The 12,987-nt window shown below is 39.9% G+C and overlaps 1 protein-coding gene across 2 annotated transcripts in view; it reads left to right on the top strand.

Moving 5' to 3' along the window:
- The first annotated feature begins 895 nt into the window (after window positions 1-895).
- The window catches only part of LOC123180955 (midasin), a 32,188-nt gene continuing 20,096 nt past the window's right edge, over window positions 896-12,987 (top strand). For both annotated transcript variants that reach the window (XM_044593156.1, XM_044593155.1), the window contains exons 1-20: window positions 896-1,366; window positions 3,697-3,775; window positions 4,141-4,412; window positions 4,496-4,657; window positions 4,746-4,894; window positions 5,555-5,664; window positions 5,916-6,035; window positions 6,202-6,280; window positions 6,525-6,647; window positions 6,715-6,814; window positions 6,894-6,990; window positions 7,705-7,836; window positions 7,916-7,972; window positions 8,102-8,278; window positions 8,816-8,941; window positions 9,280-11,022; window positions 11,590-11,657; window positions 11,739-11,934; window positions 12,033-12,137; window positions 12,224-12,529. In XM_044593156.1, coding sequence (XP_044449091.1) covers window positions 951-1,366; window positions 3,697-3,775; window positions 4,141-4,412; window positions 4,496-4,657; window positions 4,746-4,894; window positions 5,555-5,664; window positions 5,916-6,035; window positions 6,202-6,280; window positions 6,525-6,647; window positions 6,715-6,814; window positions 6,894-6,990; window positions 7,705-7,836; window positions 7,916-7,972; window positions 8,102-8,278; window positions 8,816-8,941; window positions 9,280-11,022; window positions 11,590-11,657; window positions 11,739-11,934; window positions 12,033-12,137; window positions 12,224-12,529 — 4,617 coding nt within the window. In that variant the 5' untranslated portion in view covers window positions 896-950. The remainder of the gene's footprint in view (window positions 1,367-3,696; window positions 3,776-4,140; window positions 4,413-4,495; window positions 4,658-4,745; window positions 4,895-5,554; window positions 5,665-5,915; window positions 6,036-6,201; window positions 6,281-6,524; window positions 6,648-6,714; window positions 6,815-6,893; window positions 6,991-7,704; window positions 7,837-7,915; window positions 7,973-8,101; window positions 8,279-8,815; window positions 8,942-9,279; window positions 11,023-11,589; window positions 11,658-11,738; window positions 11,935-12,032; window positions 12,138-12,223; window positions 12,530-12,987) is intronic.

The following is a 12,987-nucleotide window of genomic DNA, read 5'->3' as shown; positions in this document are numbered from 1 at the left end:
CATCTTGTACTTCTCTATGTTGTCTGCACTCCTATGCAGGTATAGGCGTCTGAAGCAATCTTTCTTCTCTTTAATCGCTTTCTGGAGACATCATCATTCCACCATCAGGTATCTTTATCTTCACTTCTCCTTTCCCCGGACACTCCAAACTCCTCCGAGGCCACCTTATGAATGCAAGTCGCCATCTTCATCCACACACTGTCCGCATCCCCTCCTTCCTCCCAAGGGCCCTCCTTAATGACCCTATCCTTAAACGCCAGAGCTACCTCCCCCTTGAGCTTCCACCACTTCGTTCGACAGACTTTGGCACGCTTATCCCGCTGGACACGAATCCGAAAGCGGAAGTCAGCAACCACCAGCTTATGCTGAGGTACAACACTCTCTCCAGGTATCACCTTACAGTCTAGGCACGCACGCCTATCTTCTCTTCTCGAGAGGATGAAATCAATCTGGCTAGAGTGTTGGCCACTACTAGAAGTCACCAGATGTGATTCTCTGCGTTGGAATTGGCAAAAAATTAAAGTTCTGGAATTGTCCTAAACCAAGTCTATATAAAAATATGTCAACAACTACAAAACAAAAATTACCTCATTAGATTAATTATGAAATGTATTTTCATATTATATACATGCATGTATTTGAATTTATAATTATATATATGTATTTTTCTATAGACTTGATTAAACTTAAAAAAGTTTATAATTTATAAAAATCCTAAGACTTCAATTATTTTGAAACAGAGGGAGCAATAGTTGAGTATAGTAGAGAAAAAAAAAAGTTCTAATGAGGTCCCCAACCGAGCCGAACGTGACGGCCACGGCGCCACCTCTGCACCGGCAAGACTCGACCTAAAACCCTAAACCCAGCGCCCCCATATATACGCAACACCCACAGGAACTTGACGACTTCCCTTCCCCCAACCGCCGTTGCCGGTGTCGCTGCCGCCCGACATGTCGCTCGACCGGAGCTTCTCCACCTCCGCCGCCCTCTCGCGCCTCCTCGCCCGCTGCCCCGCGCTCGGCGCCGACCCGTGCCTCCTCGCCCTCGCGTCTGCGCCCGCCGCACCTACCTGGGACGACGTCGCCGCCGCGCTCGCCGAGCCGCTCCTCCACCCACGCTACACCGTCCCCATCATCGGCTGCTTCCGCCCACTCGCGCCCGCACTCGTCGACCACGCCTCTGAGCTCCTCCGCACCGCAGCGCCCGCCCTCCTCGTCGACAGTGTCGCCAGCCAGGAGGAGGAGGTCGGGGAGGGGGATGCCCGCGTCGTTGAGTTCTACCTCTCGAGGGGAAGGGGCTTGCGGCTGCACGAGCTCGCGTGCCTCGCGCTCTCCCGGGCCCTCGACCTTGCCCCCCACTTGATTCGGTAAACTGGCTGTCGTTTCCCACGCCACTCTCGCATGATTCAATGGAATTTAAATTTCGAGTGCTACAATCAACGCGTTTATCTGTTTGCACATCTGTATTTCGGTACAAAAAATTGACTCGTCATTTAGTTCGTTATTACTCAAGTCACCGCAACACTGACCTTCTTTTAGGTATGGACACACCAAAATTTCCATGCCACTAGAAATGTTTGCATTCGTTTAATGGGTCGAGTCACACAGAAGGTTTAACTTTCAATGCTTTGTACTCAGTATAAACGTCTTCTCTGTAGACTTTTGACGATGTGTGGAATCTGACAAATCGTTTTCAGTTTTGACTTTTGAGTTCATCTGAGTCAGGCTCTGTATCAAATTTTCTTCAGTGTTGCGTTCATTTGAGTTAGATTCTGTATTGGTTTATATTTTGTGGTATAATATCCCATATCGTGTACTCTGGGACCAGGTCTATTTTAACACACACGAACCCATTGACCTCCCATGTTCCTGGAGAGCGTTGCATTACATTTGACTTTACAGTTATCAGAAAAGCTAGGGGTTGCGTCACACAAAGTTCTGCATTGACACTTAGAAAGTATGTGTAGTGATATGCCATTTGCTGAGGCTATCTACAATCCTGTTAAAAGGCAACTGCTAAACACTGAAGGGCAATGGAAATCAATTTGTAGATTTTCGCAGTTTGATAAATTATATTAGTGGTATCTCTTGCATTTATATAGGGAAAACAAAAATAGCTACCTTTATGTCGTATGCTACTACATTAATGAGGAAATAATGTAGAAAAAAGAGGTTGGCGGCACTGGTTTGAAGGAAGAATGACCCTTTGAAGAGGGTGGCAGATGGTTCTTGCTGAGGTAAAGAGGAACTAAATCAAGGAGAGGCGGTCTAGACTAATTCATCTAATTTTCTTAATTGTAACAGGACAAGTCCTCTCTTAGTTATCTCCAATAACCAATGCAATGTTATCAAAATAATTAATGCATCTAACCTCAGGTCTTAGCTAACAATAACGATGCGGTCATTTTGATCTGCCAGTTGGACAATTTTTGCTTGACCAGGATCATTGTGTATGGTATGTCCATGCTGTCCTCAGAGTTGAATGTGCGTGAAAATTTGCTGCTTCCTTTTGTGTCACTGTCTCTGTGTCCTGGTTATTTCCTTTAGCAACGACCCTTGGTATTCACAACAATTAACATAGATTTATGTATGATTCAATAATTTGCATGCGGAATTTACCCTAAATGATTTCCGGTGGATCTGCTGTCTATGTTTGGCTAGTTAAACTTCATTCAGTGCTGTTGCCCCATCCTGCCATTAGCCGTTTAGCTTGGAAAGTGACATGGACAGAGGTCTTCATGAAATTCCATTTCTTCCACATATATACTTAGCAAAATATGATCAAAATGTCCTCTAAATCTCCTCTGGTCAGAATTGAGGCAATACCACGTGTACCGTCCATGCCTGTATATAGTGAGTATGGACAATAGTTCCTGCATTTGACAGTCTCTCTGGGTAGGTATTTAATGGTTCACTTAAATCTTGGAATTACATATAGCAAGTCCACGTCACACAGAAAAACTTTATGGCAGGCTTTATTAGTTATTTTATCTTGACAAATCTGTAAAGCTACAGTCCACTAGTCTCAGATAGGATCAAGAATTCAAGAATGCTTACACATGTATTGTAATTTTCAGGCAGGACTTACAGTTTACAAGGCGCTTGCATATTCTTGGATCATCAATTTTACTACTGAAATATGTACTCCCTCCGTCCCATAATATAAGAGCGTTTTTGACACTACATTTGTGTCAAAAACGCTCTTATATAATGGGATGGAGGGAGTATTATACTGTACAAAACAGTACCATTGAATTTGTATATGAAAGACGTTTCTAATAGTATACTTTCGGTGGCATATAACTCACATTTGGTTGATCAAAATGATCTAGGAATACACGTGTGCCTTAACAAACCAAAAAGGAGGGAATATGTTGTGATATTATTTCACTTGGTGCTAGAGTTATTTCTTACATCCCAAGGACTAGTGATAAATTCATTGTATTGAAAAGTAGCATGCAGTGATTTAGTGGTCTACTTCTCAGCAAATCACATAAGCCCATCAGAGAGAACTAATGGATTAGAACTCACAAGACGTATTTGGTTTATTGGTTTGATAAATTTTGTAATAACTGCTGTTCACTTATTATAAATTTCATCTTCCACAGTTACATTAACGATTTCGTGCAATCATGGCATTTAAGTGATGATGGGCTGCTCTATGTTATATAATTAGCTAAAACTGTTATTTTTGCAGACGCGTATTAAAGTATTTCAAGTTTTCTCCACCGCCATTCCAGAGACTTCTTCGTGAAGGTGTTCCATCGCTTACTCAGGTATTAATTTTCATGTGGTAAATTTGAAGCCCATGTTAACTTATTTGCTTGTTCACATAATGTTACTCCCTCTGATCCATATTAATTGTCCCCGATTTAGTACAAGTACAAAGTTGTACTAAATCAGTGACAAAGTAACATTATTTTGATGAATGCAGTGTGTTAATGCGAGTTTAAAAAGTGGAAAGGTAGTGTTGCTAAAATATTTATACATTCTGTGGAGACATAATGGGATTTTTGTGCTGCATATTTTTTTTTGCATGTGGCACTACTAGCCTTTTTCTCTAGGTGCGTCTTCCGCAGAGTTCATACTAATAAACCATTTTTATCAGTGCGGTGACATGATTATTGTTATTTGCTTTCAGGGATTACATCTGTTCCTTGATGCCACCCAAGTATCATACCGGTTTCTAGAATTGGAACCCAGGGTATTTTGTGAACAATGGGACTGGTCTTGCTTTTTGGACCTTGTAAATGGTACAACTGATTATAGGCTAGTGGACGACTCACTTCATAGTGTTGTATTGGATTTAAGATGGTGTGCAATACAAATACTCGTGGTGGTTTTTAAAGCAAGTGATATGGGCAATGCAAGTTTTGGTCTTGGGGCGGATGATGCATTTACATGTTTACTGAGGTTCCTTTTCACACTGTGTTTTAATATTGTTTTCTCTTGATGTCGACTTCCATGTCTCAATGGTACACTTATTGATCTTGTAGATGGAAGGAGTTTTGCACGGACACTTCGTTAGAGAAAGCCTCTTTGTATCTGCAGACTGAGGAAGGCAATTCTAACATTGATTTAACTTCTTTGGCTGATACTTTGTTGGATTGGTCAGAGGTTACAACGGGAAAGGAATATAACATTGGATGTAACATATGGTATGAGCATTTCACCTAACTCCAATTGCTCTATGGCTTGCTAGATTCATCTTGCTTATACAATTTCTAAGTTGTTTTTCTCTGTTAGTCCGTTTGTGCTCACAGCCACTATGCGCAAGAGTCATGAGGTAGCTCTGATGGCAGTTAGCCAGAGGTGGCCTGTACTTCTCTATGGTCCTGTTGGAGCGGGGAAAACCGCACTCATTAATGAGTTGGCACAGAATCGCGGGAATCGAGGTATATATCTGTATCCTGCAACTGGTATAACGTTTAGAAATCTGCTAGAAGGTTTTACGCAAGTTCAAAACTACCCTGAAGGTTCTGCCCAATTGATTTTTCTATAGGATTATGTACTTATATATGTATAAAAGAGAGTGCACATGGAAACTGTTGCATACTCACCTGTAGGGAGTATACCATGGAAACTGTTGTATACTCACCGGTAAAACATTCTATTGTCTGCTAATTTCTGACTTGAAATTTGTTAATATACATGTTGGCCTTTTTATTCCAGAAAAGCATGTACAGCCAGTATTCAGTTTTGTATACAACACAATCTATTTCACTGTTAATGTGTTGACACTTGCACTTGACAATCAGAAAGGGGAAATAGAGGTTCGTTAGATATTTATATCATGAAAATAGCTGCATAGGAATGTTGTGTTCCAGCAAGAGAGGTGAACTCCCTGTTTTATCATCGAGTACTTGAGTTAAGCCAAACCCATGGTCTGCACTTGTCATAGTAAGTTTGAATGAAAGTGTTCTTTCATTGTAATTTTGTCCATTGAAAACTATATCTTCTCGACACTTTTGGGACTCAACTAATCATGTCATCCCTGATACTGGTAATTCCAGTGCATATTTTTACTAAGTGCTTATTGCCAATTATGTTTGCAGTACTTTTTATCCACATGGACGAGCAAATGGATGGCCGGACATTAGTTGGGAGTTACGTTTGCACTGAAAAACCTGGTGAATTCAAGTGGGCTCCTGGTTCTCTCACACAGGTCTGTACAGGAGCATTGCTCTCTCTCTCTCTCTCTCACTCTCTCTCTCTCTCTCACTCTCTCTCTCTCTCTCTCTCTCTCTCTCTCGACTCTGTATGTATCTATGTATGTATCTATGTATCTATGTATGTATGTGTATATAGGTAAATTATCTGGGGCACCGGTGCCTTGGCACCTTGATTTGGTCAGACCCTATATATATTTCTGGGGGATTGTTCTCATATATTTATCTTTACCATCTTATGGGTCAGGCCATTGTCAAAGGGTTTTGGATTGTGTTTGAAGACATCGACAAGGCACCCACTGATGTGCAGTCAATCTTACTACCCTTATTGGAAGGTTCAAGCTCCTTCTCAATTGGGCATGCGGAGGTGAAATTGCCTTTTTCTTTTAATTGTTTAACATAATTATAACTACAATGCGACTGCAAGAGGTGTATTATTTCTGTTGTTAAAAGTACCGAATATGTGTACATTTTGATAAATGCCACTTGCCTGGTGGTGCTTACCAGTTGCGGATTTTTAATTTCTAACGCAGGCAGTTGAAGTTGCCGATGGTTTCCGTTTATTTGCTACTGTCACCACCTCAAAGCATGATTTTTCACATGCCCTGGAAGGTTTGTCCATTTGATTAAAATACTGCATAATATGTTACATCTTGCTTTACTATGCACCACAGAACATTTGTGCTCATAGGTGTGTACTTGAAAATTACATAAAACCAGAGTCATGATACAAACTATTCAACCACAGAGTGATAGTTGTACATTTTTACAACCCCACAACTTCTCATCTTCAATGAGCAAAGTAGTGACCTGTGATAATCTGACAATCATTCATTGTTTGAATCTTTTCAATCAGGGAGGTTAACCTATAGTGGCCTGTGGAGAAAAGTGATGCTGGGAGAACCTAACCGTGAAGACATGGTTAATATAGTTAATGGATGCTACCCAAGCTTGGATACTATCTCCTCTAAACTCATAGGTAGATAGAATTATATTGTCGTTTTTGTTGTTGTTGTGAATTGTGTAACTAACATATCTCCTTGTAGATACCTTTGAGAAGGTCAATTCTCTGGTATCTTACCAGTTTGGTGGGCTCAACTTAGCTGGAGGTTTTTCTGATGGCATTCTACACAGATTCTCATTAAGGTGCATAATTCTTGCTGTTACGGTGTATTTCTTATTTTAACATTCGATGAGAACAATCCTTACAATCTTCATTTGTTAGGGACCTGCTCAAATGGTGTAAGAGAATAGTTGGAGTTGATCTCAACTTTGAGGGTCTGGGACTTGCATCTAGTGGTTACCAATTCATCTATTATGAGGTTTTTGTTTTCTCTTCCTTCTAATATGTATTTTGACATTCTACCTGTGGCTACCGGCCCTTGTCATTGTGGGAAGCCTGCAGTCAAATGTTGTGACTTCATAATCTAGATTTGTCACTTTTAAACATGTTTTGGTTTGCCCTATCTATACTCCCATACCATTATAACTAGAATTAATGTGATGAAAACCAGCTTGTTCAACTTGCATCTTGGACATGATTGAAAGTATTTTTGTTTATGAGTATTCGAATGCGTGCATTGAGAAGACAAAATGACTATTTGATTATTCTGCTTTAATGAATGTAACAACACTTTGAGAACTGAACCATTGTATAATTTTTCATCATCAGGCATGTACTTTACGATCACTTTGGATGCAATACTCCAAAACACTACTATTCTTGGAGTTGAATTCCAATCCCATAATACAAGGCCAATTGTTGGCAGCTAAACTTTGTCTACAGTATTTTTATTTAAGGATATAGTGTTAATGGACTTGCAGTATGGTTATGCTGTATAATGTAGAACAGTACTGCTGCCTGTGAAAAGGCACCTACATAAAGTACATGGAAGGAAACATGATTTTTTTTGATATGCACTCATGTTGCCATGCCATTTTCCTAGTGGGAACCAGTGATTCATAAGAAACAACTTCCCATGGGGATACCATGAGCTTTCCAGGCTCTTAGTAACCTTTGTCTTTCCTAAATCCAGGCTGCTGATATTTTTGCTGCTTCCTTATCATCTCCGGATAAAAGGCAATATGTAGCAAGAGAAATTGCTAGAATATTGGGTTTATTTCATCAGGCAGAAACCATGCATCCTACCGACAAGCCCATTATTCAGGCATGTGTAGCAATTTCTTATCTATAACACATGTTTTGTTTATTTGGTTTTGACAAAATTAATAGTTCCTAAAACACAGGCTCGGCACACCGACTTGCAAGTTGGCAGAGTTACTCTGCAATGCAGCGACAAACCAGTAATTACTATTCCTTTCTTTAGTACATTCTCCCTCTGTAAACTTTTATAAGACGTTTTAGGTCACTACAGAGGTATTATTTTGTAAGCTTCTGTTTGTTTGCTCACTCTGGGTTTAAAAACTATGCAGGCATTAATTCAGAAGGGGCCTTTTGCTGATATTCGCAGCGCACTAGATGTTCTTGAGAGGGTTGCATGTTCAATAAAGTTCAATGAGCCTGTTCTTCTTGTTGGCGAAACCGGCACGGGGAAGACCACTCTCGTGCAAAATCTTGCTTCCTGGCTCAAACAATCTTTGACTGTAGTGGTACGGACAAACAGTAACAAATTACCTTGTGTTGAAAGCATAACTTGTTTACCATTGCAAATCCATTGATTATCAAATTTGTTACCCAGAAATTGATTGTATCTGCTTATGCGGGTGCAAAAGTTTTAATATTGTGGAAAGGATATAATCTCCTAAAGCACCTCTACACCATTCAGCATGTGTCAGTGTTACTGTTTACAAATATTTGAAAGGACAGAAGATTATCAGCTAGTGGCATAAAATCTGTATTTCCATTTTTGCCATGGCATAAAAAGTCCAAAATTTGTTTCTCTTTTGTACTCCCTCCGTTCCTAAATATTTGTCTTTTTAGAGATTTCAAATGGACTACCACATACGGATGTATATAGACATATTTTAGAGTGTAGATTCACTCATTTTGCTCCGTATGTAGGCACTTGTTGAAATCTCTAGAAAGACAAATATTTAGGAACGGAGGGAGTAATTTATATGATCTAGCGGGGTCGCACAATTTTTGAGATTTGCAATATACTAATATCTTGTCTTGACATCTTTCAGAACTTAAGCCAGCAAAGTGATATATCTGATCTCCTCGGTGGATTTAAGCCTACAGATGCTCGGTCAATATGCTTTCCTCTTTATATGGAGTTCAAGGATCTATTTTGTCAAAGTTTTTCTAAAGAGGTGCGGCCATTGTTGGCTTCTTATGGTTTTGCCCCGTACTAACCTGCTCAATATAGCTTACAGTTAGCTTGGGATCTTATTTGTAATAGATCATAAGTTTAAGATGCGCTTACAAGACAAATCTTAAAAATGTTATTTTGTTCAGCTTAAGTCATATAAACTTTCTTTTTGTGGCTCGTGGTTTATTGCAAGTTTGGCTTAAGCTTGAGGGTGAAGTGAACGATAAGTTGCATTATTGACCAAGATTATCTTGTTCATAAGCCTAAGATTTGCATACACCATGCAAGCCATAGAGATCATCTACTTTGATTTATTAATTGAATTGTTTGGTTGTTCAGGCGAATGAAGATCTTTTACATTATTTTGATGTATACGTAATGGAGAAGAATTGGGTAAAATTATTAAATTCGTTGGCGAAGTGTGCTAAGAATGCTCATAAGCTACTTGAAGGCAAGAAGAGAAAAAGGTCTTTGGGTGAATGGGACTCCCTTTTTTCCAGGCTAAATGTTGCCCATAGTCAACTTGGTTCAGCAAGTGGCATGTCATTTCAGTTTGCAGAGGGTGCTTTTGTTTCAGCTTTAAGAAATGGCCATTGGATTTTGCTTGATGAGGTCAACCTTGCACCTCCAGAGACTCTTCAGAGAATTGGTGCTGTACTGGATGGAGAGAAGGGCACGCTGTGCCTTGCTGAAAGGGGTGATGTGGATTATATTGAACGTCATCCTCGCTTTCGTATGTTTGCTTGCATGAATCCGGCAACGGATGCTGGGAAAAGAGAGTTGCCATATGCTTTTAGGAGCAGATTTACAGAATGCTTTGTTGATGATCTCATGGATGATGATGATCTCCGTCTTTTTGCCAGTAAATATTTGGATGGCCTGCATACTGCTAAAGGAGTTATAGATAGCATTGTTTGTTTCTATAAGGCGGCGAAAAAGGAATCTGAGGAGAAGCTGCAGGATGGAGCCAATCAGAAGCCCCAATTTACTCTGAGATCTCTTTCTCGTGCATTAGGTTATGTAAAAATTGCAGAGAAATCTTTTGGCTTCAGGAAAGCTCTTTATGATGGCTTCTGTATGTTCTTTCTTACAATGCTGGATGTCCCTAGTGCAAAAATCATTAAGAACATAATAGTATCTCTTTTGTTGAATGGAAGAGTGCCACCAAGCATTTCTTTTGCTGACTACTTTGTTGAAAAGCCTAAGCAACTAAATGATTCCGAATCAGATGAATTTTTGTCCAGCTATGTGTTAACCAGCAGTGTTACTGAGCACATTGTCAACCTTGCCCGAGCTGTTTACATTAAAAGATATCCTGTTCTCCTGCAAGGTCCAACATCAAGTGGCAAAACTAGCTTAGTGAGGTATCTTGCTGCAAAAACTGGCCATGAATTTGTCCGCATAAACAACCATGAGCATACTGATCTTCAAGAATATCTTGGTACGTATGTCCCGGACAGTCACGGGAAGCTTCAGTTTCAGGAGGGTGCTTTGGTGAAGGCTGTACGTGAGGGGCACTGGATTGTGTTGGATGAGCTAAATCTTGCACCTTCTGATGTTTTGGAAGCTTTGAATCGGCTGTTAGATGACAACAGGGAGCTGTTTGTTCCAGAGCTTCAAGAGACTATTCCTGCTCATCCTAACTTTATGCTTTTTGCTACTCAAAATCCACCTGTGCTCTATGGGGGACGTAAAATGCTGTCTAGGGCATTCCGCAACCGTTTCATTGAAGTGAATGTTGATGAAATCCCGGAAGATGAGCTAATCACAATTTTGGAGCAGCGCTGTATAGTTGCTCGCAGTTATGCCACAAAAATGGTTCAAGTTATGAAAGATCTGCAAATGCATAGACAAAACAGTAGAGTGTTTGCCGGCAGACATGGTTTCATTACACCAAGAGATTTATTCCGTTGGGCCAATCGGTACCGAACATTCGAGGGGAAGTCATACGAGGATCTGGCTAAGGATGGGTATTTACTTCTTGCAGAGAGATTGAGGGACGACAATGAGAAAATAGTTGTTCAAGAAGCATTGGAACGTCACCTACGTGTTAAACTCAACATCCCTGATCTATATAACTTGGTAAGTTGAATCTTTCTATGGCGTATGGCTAACTATTCATTAACTTTCTTTCTTCTATTCGATGTCATGGTAGATGAAAGTCCACTTTTTTAAAAACACTTGTGGATAAATCATAATGTTGCACTGATATCATGTTATATGGCACTTGATACTAAAATAACATGATTTAAATTTCTGAAAATGCGTGGATGCTGCTTAGCAGGTATTCAATGTAAAAATGAACTGGACTGTTTTTCTAAATGCGAGGTACTAGAAGGTGTCGATTTGTAGTTGATGTACATGTATGAAATTTTGCAATACATTGGAAACTATATGCTGACATACTCTACTAGAGGACGGATGCTATTTGATGGGCGAGGATTCCCATTCTAGAAAATACTTCTTTGTTCTTTTGACATTGTTTGCTCTGCAGTGACCTTTCCCTGTTATGTTATTTATTAATGCAAAAAAATATTAAGTAGAGTTTCTGCATGGCATATTTATGCTTTTCTGTATTTTGATACTTGTTTGATGATTGCTGCATGGCCTTTGAGCCAGTTGTCTAATTGAGTGTTTTTTTCTTTGCAGGAAAGCATCTACGGGGAGAGCTTATCTTCTCATGCTATAAGACAAAGAGTACAAGAAAGCTTTGGACAGTGAGTTCTCATTTACTTTAGGCTACAGCATGTGTTTTTGCCTTCTCCTCATCTAATGCAATATCTTTTTGAGCTTTGCAGTATCACTTGGACGAAAAGTATGTGGAGGTTATTCTTCCTCATTGAGCGTTGTTACAGGTCACGGGAACCTGTCCTCCTTGTTGGTGAAACTGGTGGGGGGAAAACAACAGTATGCCAGGTCTTGAGTGCTGTTCTTGGAGTGAAGTTACACATTTTGAACTGCCACCAATATACTGAGACATCAGACTTCATCGGGGTAGGTTTTGTTGTCTCTCAAGTTTTTACCATGAGTTGTTATTTGCTGTTGCTGTGCTTCAGATATTTGGTTCACTAGCATAATGCTGTTACTTGCAGGGATTTTCTCCTGTGCGTGATAGGTCAACAATAGCGTTGGAGTACAAGCATCTTATTTCAACATTGAAGGGAATGAAAATTTTCATTCATGTTGCTGGAGATGTGGTATGTTCTTTGTTTTTAACATGTGGTATTTCAACAGCAGATTGTACACTTCTCAAATTAGGTAACTGATTCTCTATTGTTCACAGCTATTTCCATCTGATATATCTGGAGCCATTAGCGTCGTGAATCGTATGAATGAAATACTTGATAGATACAGAAAAGAAAAGGAACTGTTTCCGGAGGTGCCACCTCAAGATATTGATGACATGGAGCAAATTAAGTTGAAATTGATGCATCTTCATCAGAAGTCGAAGGCAATTTTTCTTTGGCAGGATGGGCCACTTGTGCAAGCAATGAAGAGCGGAGATCTTTTCCTTATTGACGAAGTTTCTTTGGCTGACGACAGTGTACTTGAACGGCTGAACAGTGTTCTGGAACCTGAAAGAAAATTGGTATGCTTTCTTCAGTTTGCTTCTTTATGCTGGAATTGCCTGCTTTTCTTACTAAAGTAGCAACTCATGGATAATTAGGTTAATAAAAAAGGAGCTGAAATTGCAAATTTAGGGGCCTAATGGATCAACTCGAAAGCTTATGGACCTAAGTGATACAACCTTGCAAATTTGGGCACCTAATAGATGATAAACCTGCAAACTATAGGGCCTAAATAACACAATTTTTAGATGACACATATACATTTTACTCTAAATGTTACTCTCTCCATCCCATATTATGGGACGGAGGGAGTATTAATATGGGATGGAGGGAGTATTTGTGCATTTACACTGCTGATATTGTTAAGTTCAGTTTCCTGGTGTAGAGGTGTTTGAGCCAGCTTTGCATTGCCATGCTTTGCTGTGGAATCTAGTTACAGTAAATCCTTAGCAATCTGGTAAAATTTTAGGTTTTCATC

The sequence above is a fragment of the Triticum aestivum genome, chromosome 1D (assembly GCF_018294505.1).
Source record: "Triticum aestivum cultivar Chinese Spring chromosome 1D, IWGSC CS RefSeq v2.1, whole genome shotgun sequence".
Taxonomy (NCBI): domain Eukaryota; kingdom Viridiplantae; phylum Streptophyta; class Magnoliopsida; order Poales; family Poaceae; genus Triticum; species Triticum aestivum.
The sequence above is the reverse complement of the archived record's forward strand: the minus strand, read 5'-3'. Positions and strand labels throughout refer to the sequence as shown.